Genomic DNA, 17,971 nt, shown 5'->3' with positions numbered 1-17,971 from the left:
ATCATTTTTTATATATATAAATTCCTGTTGCATACTACTAGTAGCCCACAACACCTTCAGCTGCCACAGTTCATTTTGTCTTGAGTTTCAGGATCATTGGGTTTGAACCATGCCTAATGCTGCCAAGCACAGCAGCAGACTTGAAAAGGAGAAGTAATGAGTTCGTTAGGCAGGGTGAACCTCAGAAACTTGCATGATAACTACATTAATTAGCTTTACAACTTTGTATTATTTTTCCTTTGTTTCATTTGACCCAAGGTGGACTGAAAATCCACTAAATTCATGAACAATTGTATGTATTTAGTCAAGATCTAAGTGGAGAGTGGAATAGATATATGCATAAGTCTTTACACAAAACAAGTCAGTAAAGAAACCATTCTTACTGTTTCTTTCTTTTGCTGGTTCTTTCAAATTCCATAAATGGTTATATTATTCCATGTTGCTTCTCAGAAAGCATTACACACACAGACACACACACACAAACACACACACACACGTATATTGGTATTCTAGTTCAACAGGTCCCTCTAGCTGCAGCAAAAAGTAGAGATATATTAAAATGTTGTATTATCATCTAATTTTAAATGCAAGCTGGTACTACAAATTCAGCATAATTCCAATAGTTATAACCATAGGCTGCTCGAAGTACAATGAAACTCTTATATAGTAGTGGGAAATGATACACTTTGTGGAGAAAGTTATATGCTTTAACCACATTTTCTTTCAGTTTCAGAGACAAATGTTGAACGATATAAACATAATGCCAGCATAACAGTGAGAACTGTTGATATGAAAACAACAAAAAGCAAAAACCAGGGCCCCAAAGGGTCTACTTGCTTGTGGTTGAAATTTAAATGCTGTGTGTGGAAGGGAGATGGAGCTTTGGCAACTAGATATTCTTTGTTCTTGAGATCAGTCTTAAACATATAATAAACAAACCAAAAAAGACCAAAGTTCAAATAGTACTTTCCAGTTTGTTTTATGCTAAACTTTTCCTCCCTTTAACTCACTAATCCAGCTTCATTCCAATCATACTGATATTTTACAGACAACGGCCAGCTGGACATGGTATTGGGTATATTTTTTTTAAACAGACTAATGAATTTGTAACAGAAGAAAACATCATGGCTTATGGGATGTTTCAAGAAACAGTGATAAAAAAGCATACATGCTGATATCTGCAGTTAGAACCTACATTTTTATAGTGTTGCTTTTTACTTCCCTTTGGACATTTGCTGTTGTTTTTAAATTATTCTTCACTTTTATTTTTAGTGGAATTTTTAAAATCTCTTCACTGTGATAATTTTCACTACTCTTTGCTGATCACCATCCTGAAAACCACTACTGGTGGCATAGAGGCAGACTAGATTTGCTGCATAAATAAGAATTAATTCAGCCCTGCCCATCCTATGTGTTCTGTTGTCTCTTATCTCTTGGCTTTGAAATAGCTGTGGCTTGTCATTCCTTGCTAGGTGTTCTTAAAATTACGTATATTGGTCCTTATAACATCCCCAGAGAAAACATGGCATCAGACACTAACAGTTCCAGCATCTGATCACTCTGCAGTTTGCCAAGGTTTAACAATAAAATTGGTTTGCTAGGATTCTTTGTTTCCAGTTGGGTGTCACTGTTATTATTATGCAAAATTAAAAGCTTCAAATTCTTATACACCCAAATTTGGCATATCAGCTGCATTGGTATTGATGATGATGATGATGATGATGATGATGATGATAAGTTTTATCTACAGTCCTTACAGCACTCACATATGTATAAAACCTTATAATTTTAAATAAAATTTAAATAAAATTTAAAAAAAATAATGATTTTTTTACAATGCTGATTTCACATGATATGTTCACATAATGGTAACATGTCATGTGAAGCCAGCATTAAACTAAATTTATGCCAGCTCACTGCTGAACTCAGTTGAGCCATATACGGTGGTGCCTTGACTTACAAACTTAATCCGTTCCGGAATGGTATTCTTAAGTCGAAACATTTATAAATCGAATCAGCATTTCCCATAGGAATGCACTGAAACCCGATTAATCTGTTCCAGCTGTTTTTTGTTCTTATGTAGAGGCACAGTTTGTAAATTGAAGTTAATCCGTTCTCTACCACTAGGGTATAATTTTTCTTTTTTTAAACCTAAAATGGCTTAGGTTAAAAAAAGGGCAGGAAAGGAGGGAGGGAGGGAGGGAACAATGGGGAAAAGAGGGAAGAAAGAAAGAAGGTCATCACTGGGGCACACAGACTCCTCAGACAAAGGTTTGTGCTTTTAAGCACAAAATGAGAGAAGACAGAGTGAGAGAGAAGACAATGGGGGGGGGGAGAGAAAGAGAGTTTGGAGTCTAAAACACATTTTAAACAAAACACATTTGAGTCTAAACTGCATTTTGAAGCAAATCAGCCAGCACAGCCCCTTGCAGAATATTTTCGGATTTTAAGAAAAAAAGACTTTGGAGTCTAAACAGCATTTTACAGCCTGCCTGCATCAACAACCAGTAAACATTATTCCAGCAAACAGACCCCCTCAGCGTAAAAAGAGAGCAGAGAGAGGGGGGGAGAAGGGGGGGAAAACAGACTTGAATCTAAACTGCAGTTTACATCCTGCCTGCATCAACAGCCAGCACAGCCACTCACAGAATATTTTCTGATTTTAAAACAGACAGACTTTGGAGCCACATTTTAAACCCACACATTTTAAAACAGAAGAGAGGTCACAGTGCACAAACCCTAGAAGCCACAGAATGCAAAAATAAATTAAAAATTTTTAATTTTTAATTTTTTAAAATTACTGTACAGTCTAATTTTCACATTTAATTTTAATTTAATATTACAGTCTACTTTTCACATTTTAAATCTACACTGCAAGACCCATGAGAGCACAGAAACATTACCCCCACCTAGCCCTACCCCCCCCCAGCTGCAAAAAACCCTGTACAGTAAATACAGTGTACTCACCCAGAACAGGCAATCTCTCTATTTTAAAAAAGAAAGTCAAAAATCCAAAAATCAAGAATTAAAAAATAAAGACCTCCCTCCCCAAAAAAGTACAATCCATACAGTACAGTACCAGGCAGTACAGTACAAGGCAATATCAGGCAGTAACTGGCAATCCAAAGTCTCTCTCCGTATCCACTCACTTAACCACTGGGACGAGTGCAGTAGCAGACAAACAGCCTCTTCGCTGGCCAACAGTTAACTGAAAGTTCAAATTTTGTGCTTTCCCTGCCTCCCCCATGATTTTTATTGTTCGTAAGTTGAAGCTCCATTTGCAAGTTGAAGCAAAATTTTGCGAATGGAGCTGTTCGTAAGTTGAAATGTTCATAAGTGGGGACATCTGTAAGTTGAGGCACCACTGTGGAAGGACTGAGGTAAAGTATGTAGTTGTAGCATCTTGTAACATGGCTAGGAAACATCTCTAATATAATCCATACGAAAATATAAGTTGTCAAAAATGTGCCATGAATGAGCACAGAGTGCTGTCCTCTGAAGATGCCGGCCACAGAGACTGGCGAAACGTTAGGAAGAACAACCTTCAGAACACGGCCAAAGAGCCCGAAAAACCCACAACAACCATGTCAAAAATGTGTTTCACAAATATACTGAATGAAGCAGTTGCATATGAAACAGCTATTGCATTATAACTTGCAAAACTATTTTTCCCCTTATAGGCTTGGTCTCAGTCATAACAACATTGCTAGTGTTGATAATGGCTCTTTAGCTAATACACCACTTTTGAGAGAGCTTCATTTGAACAACAATGAACTTTCCAAAGTACCTTCTGGATTGGGAGAGCACAAGTACATACAGGTAAAGCATAGTATATTATAAGCGCTTGAATATACTGTAACTAGGAATGTTTAACTCATAGACAGCATACACTATTCATTATAGCAGTTTTTCCTAACAAAGATTTGATGGTAGCTAAGTGGTTCGAAAGCATGCAAAATGCAAAAATGCGAGTAAATAAATAGGTACCACTTCAGTGGGAAGGTAAACAGCATTCCGTGTCTAGTCACGCTGGCCACATGAACACAGAGGATTGTCTGTGGACAAAATGCCAGCTCCATGGGTTGGAAACGGATATGAGCACCACCGCCTAGAGTCATACACAACTGGACAAACTGTCAAGGGGAACCTTTACCTTTCTAAAAGAGAGGAACACTCCTTCTACATCAATCTTCTCATGTTGACAGGAAAGAACTGACAAAAATTGTTTCTGTATTTGGATGAATGAAACAGCACTCTCCATCTTTAAATCTAATGCAATCCAGGATCTTAGTTGTGCAGAAAACTACAACCTCAGTTATGGAAAAATCAAGGTGGAGCAGGGCAGAGCTAGAGCATGTATTCCCATTTCCCTCCATACTGTCTATTTATCCATGCCCAAATCAGTTTCTTATAGAAGAGTGAACAGAACTGGGTTTGTAGGGTTATATCCTATTTTAAGCATATAATCTGGTGCTCCTTCAGCCCATCAGCAAGCCTGTATTCCAAGTTTCCATTAATGAGATAGATAGATAGATAGATACAGATAGATAGACGAATGAAGCCAAACACAGTTTGATGGCATCTCATGGATATATAAACTAAAATCTCATCCTCTAATGTGTAAATGTTGCAGATATAGAAAAAACAGGCTACTTCTTCCCACAATTATATTTTATCTGCCACAGCAGCTACACTGTGGGTTGACCTCTTTGAAAGTGTTCACTTTTGCTTATACTTGTACACAGTTTATTTACCCTGTTTCCCTGAAAATAAGACCTAACCTGAAAATAAGCCCTAGTATGATTTTCCAGGATGCTCGTAATATAAACCAGTGGTTCTTAACGTGGGCGATAATGCCCCCCAGGGGGCAATTTCATTTTTCAGGGGGGCGGTGGAACGAAAAGGGGCGGCGTGGGGGCGCTGGAGCAGAAGGGGGCGGTAGGGGGGCGCTGGAGCAAGCCAAACCTGTGAAGATGGCTGCAGCCTTTTTACAGTGTGCATGAATATATATTTTCCTCCAATTTTAATTTAGTTTCAGACTTTTTGTCTTGAAATTTTTAGTTCCTGCATTTGTTTTTATGCCCTTTTTATATTTCTTTTTGTGTCTTAAAATTCACTTGCAACTAAATCATTAAATGTTACTTTTTGGGGGGCATTTCATTTTCTTGGAATTTAATTTTGTTTTCAGGGGTCATTGGATTTAAGTGTCTTAAATAAATAAATAAATAAATAAATAAATAAATAAATAAATAAATAAATAAATAAATAAATAAATAAATAAATACATACATACATACATACATACATACATACATACATACATACATACATACATACATACATAATCACCGTGGGGAGGGGGGCAATGATAACTTCCTCAATGGCTCAAGGGGGCGTTTCTTTCAAAAAGGTTAAGAACCACTGATATAAACCCTAGTTAAGTGAAACCCCACCCTCCACCATTGTGCAGCATTGTGTAGAAACCAGAAGATGACATGACTGTAAAATAAAACATCCCCTAAGAATAAGCCCTAATGCATTTTTCGGAGCAAAAATTAATATAAGACCCTGTCCTATCTTCAGAGAAATACTGTAGCAGTTATTCTAATGCAATTCTTTTAAAGCCCTCCATTTTAAAAAATGTGGGATATTGTGCTTCTGTATCCATGATTCAAAAGACCAGGAAATGGCCCAATATTGTTGCACAATAACTTGCCAACAGGAAAAAGGATGCCAAGTTTTAAACAGCAAAGAACAGTCTGAATGTTGAGAACACCAATGGCAGCAGTCAAGATGGTCTAACTCTACAAGATACCTGTAGCTTACTATGGAGCAGATACTGACATAGTTACTTTATTTCTTCCAGAATCTCTCAGTCAGCATAGACAGTGACTGTTCTGATTGAAGGATTCTGGATGCTACAAAGCTCTAGAATGTATCTCAAAATAGCCCACAGTAGTGAAGCAAACCAGTAGTTAGTTGGAGTCATTATTTAGAAATGATTTCTACTGACAAGTGGACACAAAATATGGGAGAGATCACTTTAGATCAGTATCACTTTGAAATAGAGTGGTCTGGTAGTCCAGATAGGCGGGGTATAAATAAAATAAAATAAATAAATAAATAAATAAATACATGCACACATATGCACACATGCAAACACACACAAGTTGGGATTTCAACCAGTATCTCTACTTTTTAAGTCCAACAAATAATCATTACAGTATATTGCCTCTGTCAAACCTGGGGGTTCTATATAAATGATGTCAAAGCTGTAAGATATTAATAGAAAAATGCAACATGTAATTTTTGTAATTTACATAATATACAGATTTGTATATGATGCCAATAAAGCTACCCAATTCGCATAACATTCACACTAGATAACCTGGGTTGAGAGAATTGGACCATGGCAACCCTAGATTAGAACATGGTTGGAAATAATGTTTCTTAGTCTGGATACTTAGAGTAAGCAAGTAGTGACATATGGAACCAGTCACATATGGGTTAAAAATTGGCTACCTGAAGTGTGGTATATTAGCGAAATGTGATGATATAGGACAAGGGTCTCCAAACTTTTCAGCGAGGGCCACATAATATATGTTACACATTTTTGAGGGCCGAAGGAGGGAAGGGGGACCCAAGTGATCCCCCACCCTTGCTGTCTTGGGTCCTCCTTCCCTCCTCTTCCTATCCCTGGTCCAGATAAAAAAAAGTAGGGTAGGCTGGATGTGGCTGTAGTTTGGAGTCCCCTGGTATAGGAGAAATGTATCAGCTGCATGCACCAGGCAATCTAAATCTACTGAGAGGGTGAATCTTTAGAAGTAATTGTGACTGAAACAGTTGCAAATCTATGTACTAAAGTATTATGAATTTTCCCCTGTTGTGTGGCAGTATGATAGCTTGATTGTTTCATGTCTACAATATTGTTGATTTTTCAGGTGGTCTACCTTCACAACAACAAAATTGCTGCCGTTGGCCCTAATGATTTTTGTCCTCCTGGATACAACACCAAGAAGGCCTCCTATTCAGGAGTGAGCCTGTTCAGTAACCCTGTGCAGTACTGGGAAATCCAGCCGTCTTCCTTCCGCTGTATCTATGAACGATCTGTAATACAACTTGGAAATTACAAATAGATACACAGATACATTTCTGCCATCAATACCACTTTTCTGTTAAAATTGTTCCTAAACATTAAAACTAAATACTGGAAACTTAATTGCAGAGTGGATATATGTAAACAGCCAAACAGATCATTCCAAAAGAAATTGCTGAATTTATGTAATTTTCATTTCATTGCCAGTATGTGGTATATTTCTCTGGTATCTCTCAATTAGCTGAGCACAACAGATTACAGTACTTCACTGTGCATGAGATTTGGGGTAAATATTTGTCAAGCTTTTAATAATTAGAAATTATATAGATTGTATTCTTTGCTTCAAAGCCAAACAAAGAAATTACTTGGGGTGGGGTGGGGCGAGAAATGAAACATTTAATGTGTGTATATTTTTTATTGTTGGAGGAAAATCTTCAACTGAAGAGTTTACCAAACCCCATCAATCTAAATACTGCCTACTACCTGTTTAAAGCCTGTGTAGGCATTAATGTATCTTATATATATATATATATATCATAAGCAATATAAAAATGTTGCTCTTGTTGTATCTTGGTTAAAATTAATCTCTTAATATATGCACATTTCCTCTTTGAAATATGTTTATGCCTTCTCAAATAATTCCCATGTAGAAATAAGAAAACATTCTACACAGGAACCCCACATTAGTATAGTGTCTGTGGCTGCTGCCATTTCTAGATTATAACTGATGATTTCTAGATAAGCAATGCCTTTTCCTTTCTTGTACAAACCCTTTTGTTGGCTATAACCCATGATGCAATGTTTCTACACAGTTCGTTGGTGTTAGATGAAGTGGACTGCAATCCTCAAAAGTTTTTGCAAAATAAAATTTGTCAGTCTTTAAAACGCCAGAAGAATCTTTGCTGAGCTTGCAGTAATGTCCTAATATAGCTGGCATCCCATCCTCAAAATTACTGAATATACAATAACCAGTGTAATGGCAGACATGTGTAAATTAAACTGGAGTTAACCCACAACCTTAATTGAGTGTTCTCAAATACAGCACTGCACATTATTGTAACCACATTAGAATTTAAATATCTTTAAATATGATGTAGAGAGATACACAGATTACCAGTGTTATCATATCTAGAAAAGGAACATCAGCAGGCTAGAACTAGAAAAGCTCATTTAGAAGTCTCTTCTCAGCAAAAAGTCCTCTGAAAACAAACCTTCTGTATGCCTATCTCTGCTACTGGCTTTAGTATCACAACAGGGCTGTACATTTGTGGAATAACTGTCATCAAATTTACCAGTATTTTTCCCACATATCACTTTACAGAGAATTTTTGATACCTCTAAACTGTCCAAAAATACAAAATTTCCAATGTATGTATGTTTTTATATTAAATGGTACTGGCAAACTCCTTTATCTTGGTGTGTATTATACAAAACCTACCACCCATAACAATGTCAGTGTATCATCAGAAAATGTACTAGTCTAGACCCAGACAAAATAAAGAACAGTTTATGTATATGTTAACATAAATGACCTATGTTAAGAATCTTTCACATAGACAGGTAGAAGTTTTTCCCCCCCTTCTGAACAGAAAATCTGATGAAAATAATGTTTTGGCAGTATAGAATTAATAGAGTACCAGAATACATAAAACAAAAATGATTGTATTATATTCACCACAAAAATTATACGTCTGATGCAGAATAAACTTAACAATTTTCTAATGTCATGAGGTTGGTCACATGATAAGGTCTCATCTTCTGGTAAGATAGTTGGTTCCCACAGTGATAGCATAAACGTAATTGAATATTTCCCTATTATATAAAACAAGTTGAAAGTTTAGAAACAAATTAAAGGGCACTAAAATATATGGGCCAGAATTGATATTTACATAAGGTTTGCATAACTTGCTGCAGTTAAGTTGGCTAATTGATAAGATGCTGGGTGGGGCTTGTTTTTTTGTCGCACAAAGGCATAGCCATGATATGCCTTGGCACCTCAACAGTTAGTTGCATTTAACTATTGCAAGTGATGCCAATCTTATGCAAACAGAAATAGGATTCTGGCCATAAATTTGTTGATGGCTCTCCCAAAGAATCTTCAGAGTTCGAGGACAAAAAATCAAACATGTTTGCATGCAAATTATGTCATGCAAATTTTTGCTCAAGCTAGCAGAAAACCCTGATGTCTTTCCAAATCCTTACACGTCACTTGAAATATAGTTCTCCACCTCCCTGACAAAATGCTTTAAGTAACTTAGAAAATCTTCCAAAAAAGGAGCATTTATATTGAGTTGAATAGAGATAGTACCAGACCCAGTTTTTGGCCCAACTTTGAGTAAAGGTAGAGCCAACACATATCCATGATGCAATCTAGTGTCTCTTTAGATTTTTTTTAAACTAAAGTGCACTTCTGGAGAAAGGGTTAATCTTTTTATATATGTCATTTTCCCAATGAAGACTTTTACCCTAGATGCTATTTGCTCTATTAGGGAAAATGTATGTACAGTGGTGCCTCGAATAGCGAGCGCTTCAGTTAACGAAGAAATCGAATAACGATGTGTTTTTCAGGGCATTTTTGCGTTTCTATTAGCGATGGCCCCTATGGGCAATTTTTGGTTAGCGGTGGTTGGGGCGGTGACAGCGGCAGGGGAAGGGAAAGGGCCCTGGTGCGGCCGTGCACCTGGCTCCCCTTCTCCCGCTCCTCCTCTTCTTCCTCCGAGGAGGAGGCGGCGGGCGCTCAGCCCTGGGCCGGCGGTGAGCGGTGCTTCGGCTGGCTCGCTCCTCCCGGGGTGGTGGTGGCGCCGGCGGCGGGGGAAGGGAAAGGGCCCTGGTGTGCCCGTTCACCTGGCTCCCCTTCTCCTGCTCTACTTCCTCCTCTTCCTCCGAGGAGGAGGCGGCGGGTGCCAGGCTCCTCCTGGCGGCACTGGGGTTCGAGGGAGGAGAAGGACAAAGGGACCTGCCGGGTGCCCACCGGCAGGCAAGGACGGGTGGGCGGGCGCGACGCTCCTTCTGGGCTGGCTGGCTGGCTTCCTCCTCCTTCCTCACTCCCGCGCTGGCTGGCTTTGTTCTTATTTTTAAATTTTTGTTCCCCCATTGAGATGCATTGAATAGGTTTCAATGCATTTCAATGGGGGAACTGCGTTTTGATTAGCAATGTTTCCCATTGAGATTTTTGAATAGCGACAGCAATTCATTCCTATTGGAACGGATTAGCCGGCTTTCAATGCATTTCAATGGGAAACCGCGTTTTGAATAGCAAAGAAATCAAATAGCGATGTTTTTTGTGGAATGCATTAACATCGCTATTCGAGGCACCACTGTAGATATAATTTCTCAGAACAGACCAGTCCAAATTTTAAAAGTCTGGTGATACATTTAGAGATTTCTGTCATATCTCATCTCATTTAGTCAAACGCTGTGCTATTCAAAACAGCAGCAACATATGTGTGATGAGGGAACTGAGAGACAGGAGAGCTGGTGGGAAGAGCAAGAAGATAGAACTTGTAAGTAAAGAGATATGGTAAAAGTGATTTATCATAGTATGATGATTCCTTGGTATTTTGGTCATCAAGGTAGAGTCACTAGAAGTAGGAAAACAATGAATGGACAGATAGATGGGTGGATTGTTTCCTAGTGCAGCAACATAAGTATAGCAGTTTGTAATTAACTATGACACTGATAATGACACTAGAAAATATAGGAATGGGAGATTCTTCCCTCTATCCAGAATCCTTTAATGCTGGAACTCTGATATTAACAAACATGTCTATATTCAGCATAATTCATGGACTTTAATTCCTCAACTTTTCTTTACAAGGGCAAGAAAAAAGAATCTATACATGTAAGCAAAATAGTTTATCTGTTAAATGAGCTTGAACAGTAGTGGTGAATGAAGAAATAAAGATTATAATCTGGATTTTAGGAAGAACAGAAAAATTGTAAAGATCAGGAAGTTGAAGACTTAGTGTGGTAAGGTTATCCAAAGTACTTGGGAGTTAAGTGTTCATGAACGTGAAAGGTACCAAAGAAAATGGATGCTGTCAAGCGATGAGTTCAGGAGTGTTGGGGAATCCATATTTTCATTCCCATGAGTCTTTCTTCCACTCTCTTCACTTGTATTATTCAAGAAACCCCAGCTACTCATTGCTTATACTATAAGTGTCACGGCGACCTCTAGTGATCAAGCATATTCCATGCAGCTAATTGAATGGGTGCTGGAGTGTATCTCAGTTGTATGCTTAGTCACACACCCAATTGCAGAGGCGATATGTATTCCAGCACCCTATAAGTTAGCCACAATTAGCCACAATAAGGTACACCAACTAGACAGAAATGCCAATATGATTGCAGCTCCTTTATTTACATGTGTAATAGCACATTGATATTAGGGCAATAAGATACACGTTTTGTTTCCTCCTGGAGAGAGAAAACAACAATGGCAGCCCTATGAGCTGGATACTTCCTTTTTGTCATATCATGTAGTTAACAGAGCTAAATCAGATGTAAAATGTAGGAGGCAAATAGGAACAAATATTAAACAGTATCCCTTTCTCCAATTATGTCAATACTGTTCTGTCTGATGATAGGGCAAATTCCGCAACTTTTTAGAGCAGGGGTCTCCAAACTTTTCAGTATGAGGGCCACATCATATATTTTACACATTTTTGAGGGCAGAAGGAGGGAAGGGGGACCCCAGTGATCCCCCACCCCTGCTATCTTTGCAAAGACAGTGGGGGAGGGGGATCGTTTGGTCCCTCTTCCCTCCTCTTCCTATGCCCAGGCCAGATAAAAAGGCAAAGCAGGCCATAGGATGTTGCCTATGGGTCGTAGTTTGGAGACCCCCTGCTTTAGAGGATCCTCATAAAACCTCTTTTAAAAAACATCATTTTAAGCAGTCTCCTAAAGGGAGGGAGGGGGGCACAGCTCAACCAGGAGTCCATTCAAAGGGCTGGTGCCACTACTGAGAATGCACAATTTCTGGTGAGTGTCTTTCTAGCCTCCATTGGCATGGCAAACCATAGGAGCATTGCCTGTGAAGATCTGGTGGTATAGGTGGATGTTCTTGAGGAAAGGCACTCCAAGAAGTAGCAAGGGCCCAAATCAGTGAGGGCTTTGTAGAAAAGAATCAAAACCTGACATGGAAACTCACAGGTTACCAGTGTAGGTGAGCCAGAACTGGGTAGATGCAATCAAATTTGCTCACACTCAACACCAACCTGACAATACCTCTGAGTATTTTCTACCTGGAAATACATGAAAAGGGTCACTATAAGTCAGAACTGATTTCATGGTATATGATTATGATGATAGCAGTCCAGTGAAAATAACCAAAAAACACATTGTGTAGCCCCCTGACATTTGTTTAACTGTTTTTTAATCTGATGCTATCTTTGCCACCTCTTCTTTCATTCGCTAATGTCCCTTTTCACATTAAAGTTTTATTTGTGTGAAAAAATCATTTTCCATCCATTTGCATATTTTTATGAATTGAATTTTCTCAAAAAGAAGTCATAATGTAAACCCTGTGCAATTCAGGGATTAGTCCAAAACAAATAGCTTTAACAAGCACTTAAGTGGGCAGCAAGAGGCAAAAAATAAATAAGGGCACTGCTAGTAAGCTCTAGATGTTTTTGGAAAGGAAACAAAGTACTGCAATGAGTAATTCTTTGTGCTGTCATAAAACAGATACAGGGATCAGAAAAACACTCCTGTGGTCTGTTAAGAGGTTGTATTCAGACTACCACTTTGTACATGTCCAAAGCTGCTATTTCCTTTTTAGGAATAGGAAACAAATCCAAGATTACCACAAATTCTCCAGTACTTACAATATATGATGTGGTCTTTCCATCTGAAATGTAAGCACAGCATGGACCCTAAGTCAAACAAAATGACTGGGATGTATTGAGCTAGTGCCACATTTTCATTCATTGATATACAGTGATGTATTATTGCTCCAATGATCTTGTGCTGGCAGAGCAAATCAATATTCTGATAAGGAAATCCTAAAAGTGGGAACAGCCCAAACAAATATATATATAACTTTTAAACAAGGCTTTAGATCTGCACCAAGTATGAAGCATTGTAGTAGATAGTTTGCTATTGCTCTATGCCAAATTTGGGGACGTTTGGGCAAAGGAATTTGAAGTTATGATTTTTAAAAAAGTAAACTTGTTTTACTAACACCTCACAATCAGAAATAGGTGCACGTAGATGTCCCCAGATTCAAAATAAATCATATAAATTGAAAAGACCAATCTTATCTTGAAACAGAATGGTGGGTCCAATCTGCTTTTTTATAATTGAAAAGAAACCAGGCTGCAGGCGCTGAAATACTGATAATCAAAAAAGGCATTTAAAAATGGAACAACAGTCATTTTGGACTGTGCATGTATGGTGCAGACTAGACAGCAGGAGCTTCATAAAATGAAATGTGGGGGTGAAGGAGAGAGATTTAGAGAGATCACAGAAACAGATTGAAAAAAAACCCAACAAATTTCCTTTAAAGAAAGTAATGGAGTGACATTCCTTGAGAAAGGGGATTTTTTTCCCATGTATTTTCAGTAAACATTATCTTAGGATTTCTGAGACTGGACAGAAATTTCAGTCTCAGTGGATTCCCCCTTGGGTTTTCTAAGGGGGAATCAACTCTGCATTTCAGGCAATCTGAATTTTTGACCCTGTCAATCAGGACCCAAATAGCTAACTCTTGACTAATTTTTTTTAGTTTAATATAATTCCTTCCTGGTCAAACAGAATCATGCTTGAAGGGATCTTCTGTGTCTGACTGCAAAAAAAAAACACCCAAAATTTATATTAATTTTGTAAAAAAACAAAAAAAACAAATATTGACAATATTTTTAAAAATATGTTGCAAAAATTCAGAACAAATATTCAGAAGCTCACTCATTTAGTCTTACTTAATGTCTGCAGAGCTTTGATGGCTAGTTCCTGTCATAGTCTCTTATCATAATCTTGGTTCTACCCATATTGACACTATGCAATTGATTGATTATGATGATGACTGTGATAATACTTAGAGGGGATTTCTCTGGCATGTCATATTTTTCTGCAACCTATGTTCGAATTTATAAGTGGGTTTGGACATGTTTATGAGTAATCTGCTGAGAAAGGCTAGATTATTCATAAACATGTTTAAATTTCTTGTTGGTTCAGCATAGGTTGCAGAGAAAGTGTGAAATGTTATAGAAATCTTCCCAACAACAACAGCAACAGCAACAGCAGGAGCAAGAACAACAATGATAATAAGGATAATAATAAATAAGAACAAGCACTCCAAACCAATGTGATCAAAACTAAGATTCAAGGAATTAGTGCTAAAGCAAATGTCCAAGAAAAAGATGAAACTGTGTCACACCTCATTTGTAAAGAGATTACAACGTTAGAAATGTCAGAGTGGCAAAATTAGTGCATTGATCATTAAGCCAAAAAAAAAAAAAAAAAAACCTTGTCAGCCTCCAAAAACTCATGAGAAATAAGAAATATCTGGATAATTGACATTGCAATTCCAGGAGATGCCAGAGTTGAAGCTAAAGAATTGGAAAAACTAACAAAATACAGAGATCTAGCAACTGAAACATCTCGCTTGTGGATAAAACACACTTCAGTGGTCACCTTTGTCATTTTAACAAAATCAAGAAATTTCACACAGTATTAAAAGCAATTCCTGATCTCAGATATAACAACATCAGAGCTACAAAATATGGCAATATTAAGAACAGCATGCACACTGTGCTGTTTAACAGATATGTTGGTTTTTGGTTAAAACTTGTATCTGTTATATGATACCAGTCAATGTTTTTATAATTTTGAGCGACTGTGTTTGATTTTTTTAAAAACTAATAATGCATTTCTACAGATGTTATGTGCCATCAGGTCACTTCAGATGTGTTTTTGCAACCTCATCGCATTCTGATGGGACTGGCTTTGTTTGTTTGTGTTTTTTTTGCATTTTAAAAAAAATGCTGAAGTGAATTAATCCCATTCCAATGCATTCCTATGGGAAATGGTGCGTCGGCTTACGATCATTTTGAGTTACGCCATACTCTGGGACAGAGTATGGTCGTAAGTTGAGGCGCCACTGTTCAAGGTAGGATAGTCTCACTTTTGATATAGTAAATGTTCAGGCTTGAGTTGATTGAACACCCATTTATTTGTCTTTCTGGTGGTCTGTGGTGTATGTAAGGCTTATCTCTGGCATTACATTTCAAATGAGTTGATTTCCCCTTGTCTTTCTTCACTGTCTATCTTTTGCATAGTATGCACAATGTTGTCCTGAGTTTCAAGTGACAATCTTTGTTAATTCCCAGTCCCCCTTTTTATTTCAAAAAAGATGAGTGGATATCTTCTGGAAAACCTGCAGGCAGCATATTTGTAGAAAAAGGGTTCAGAAATTGGAAGATAGCTTTCTAGTCTGCATTGTGCAGACTAGAAACAGTCCTGACTATTGGTTTGTGTTTGGGTGAGAAGTGGTTAACTGATGAAAAAAGGAGTCAGTTTCTGGTAAATGGCCGTGAGCATAAGAGGGCTTCCTGTAGACCATCCTGACATGTGTAGTGTCAACATTCAGGCTGTCCTTTGCTATGTATGCTTTTTCATGCTGGCAATGTGGGTACCATATTGTGCAGGAATATCAGGCCATTTTCTGGAGTTTTGAATTGTGAACACAGAAGTCCAATATTCCACATTCATAAACCGGAGGGTGGTGTTTATGTATACCTTTAATTACCTATAAGCAATAGCTTCAATTCAATGCTTCACAAGGAAATCTGGTTTGTTTCAGCAGCACCCAGTACCCTGTTTTTTTAGAAATATCCTGTGTATTTTAAAGGAGACATCCAGAGGAGGCTGTAGTGAATGGGTACAGAGGGCATTTAAATGCTTCTCCCCTCTCTCTACCACCATAGCTTCTTAACTGACTACAGGTCTGCACTGCCTACTGGTTGATCTCAGAAATGCACGGCAACATTTGAGAACATCTGAGGAATCCACACACTCAGAATTGTTTATGTCTGGTGACTGGCCAAGCCTGTTATGATTAGTTTTAAGAAATATGCACAAGCAAATTTAGAGCAAGCCAGTTTTGGGAAGTTGTTTCCTACTTTTTAAGCTATAACTGACAGAGTGAGGGCTTGGTTCCACTGAAAATAATATATGCTGTTGTGCCATGTTCTGCTTAAAAAAACAGTTTAAAATAAGGTGTCGCCATGACATAAATGAAATAATGAATTATTTCACCAGGGAAATGTGAATTCTGTTTGGAAAACAACCTAAAATACTGCTCTGCCACAGGGTCATTTATTATAGAACACATGTATTTATTTCAATTGTTTCTGAATATGCATACCCCTCTGTCACTACAAATTGCATCTTCAGGTAACCAGTGGAGGCAATGGGAGAAGCAGCAAGAAGGACAGAGGGATGGATGGGCACAGGAGAAGGAGGGGCTGCTGTAAAAGCTGTTTGTCCCTTTAAGAAAGCTTGGTTGCTTCTGTCCCTTTAAGAATTATTATGCTGTTCCCTGGGAGGTGAAGACAAGGAGAAGGTGTGGCCAGTTCTTCTCTCACAAGGGCTCCGCACTCCTGCTATAGGTTATTTCCCTCTTTGGCAAGTTTGTGTGCACAAATTTCCTTTACTTGCCTTATTTGTTCCCACCTTTCTTCTCCAGGCAACTTTTAATGAAACAAAGTTAAAAATGGACCAGAGAAAACTCAGGAGAAATCAGCAGGGTTGCTGGGGAAATCAGGCAGCTGACAGCTGCTTCAGCATTCTGAAAGGGACAGAAGTGTTCAATTTTTTCTAAAGGGACAAGGAGATTTGCCAGCAGACCCTCTCCCTCCCTCACCTCCCCAGAGTAGCAGGGGCAAGTGGGCACCATGAGGGTAAGGCGGGTGGATGCAGAACAAAGCCTCAAATTATTATTATTATTATTATTATTATTATTATTATTATTATTATTATTATTATTATTATTATTATTATTATTATTATTATTATTATTATTATTATTATTATTATTATTATTATTATTATTATTATTATTATTATTATTATTATTAATTCATTTATTCATTTATTCATTTATTCATTTATTCATTCATTTATTTTATATGCCACCCACACTACCCAAAGGTCTCTGGGCAGCTTACAACATTTAAAATACAATAAAATTTAGAACAATTAAAATACAATTAAAATATATATATAAATTGCCATCGGACCCACAGCTAATATTATTTCAATTAAAAGCCTTCTGGAACAGGTTTTGACTTGGCGCCAAAATGTCATCAGCGTTGATGCCAGACAAATCTCAGTCGGGAGGGCATTCCATAGTCTGGGGGCAGCTGCCGGAAAGGCCATTTGTCTACAAGCTGTCCCTCTTAAGGGACGGCTCTTTCAAAAGGGCCCCCTGGCTAGATCTTAACTGCCGGGTAGGTTCATATGGAAGGAGGTGGTCCTTCAGATATCCAGGGCCCAAGCCGTTTAGAGCTTTATACGTCAAAACAAGCACTTTGAATTGGGCCCGGGCAGCAACTGGTAGCCAATGTAACTTATACAGAATCGGCTTGATATGTTCCCTGGTGGCTGCACCACTCATCAGCTGCGCAGCTCGATTCTGGACCAGTTGCAGTTGCCGGACCATCTTCAAAGGCAGCCCCACGTAGAACGCACTGCAGTAATCTATGCGGGATGTTACCAGTGCATGTGTAACTGTCATGAGACTCCGCTCGTCCAGGTAGGGCCATAGCTGGTATAATTTCCGCAGCTGAAGGAAGGCGCCCCTGGCCACCGAGTCCACCTGGGCTTCCAGAGTTAGACTGGAGTCCAGGAGCACCCCCAAGCTGTGGACCCTTTCCC

General features: G+C 38.3%; 1 protein-coding gene across 1 annotated transcript in view; it reads left to right on the top strand.

Annotated features, from left to right (window-relative positions):
• DCN (decorin) overlaps positions 1-8,502 on the top strand; it is a 40,951-nt gene extending 32,449 nt beyond the window's left edge. Inside the window, exons 7-8 of the mRNA XM_020777412.3 lie at positions 3,681-3,819; positions 6,942-8,502. Of these exons, the coding sequence (XP_020633071.3) occupies positions 3,681-3,819; positions 6,942-7,136 (334 nt within the window). The 3' untranslated portion in view covers positions 7,137-8,502. The remainder of the gene's footprint in view (positions 1-3,680; positions 3,820-6,941) is intronic.
• Positions 8,503-17,971: the final 9,469 nt, after the last annotated feature.

This window comes from Pogona vitticeps, chromosome 5 (genome assembly GCF_051106095.1).
Source record: "Pogona vitticeps strain Pit_001003342236 chromosome 5, PviZW2.1, whole genome shotgun sequence".
NCBI classification, from domain to species: domain Eukaryota; kingdom Metazoa; phylum Chordata; class Lepidosauria; order Squamata; family Agamidae; genus Pogona; species Pogona vitticeps.
The sequence above is the reverse complement of the archived record's forward strand: the minus strand, read 5'-3'. Positions and strand labels throughout refer to the sequence as shown.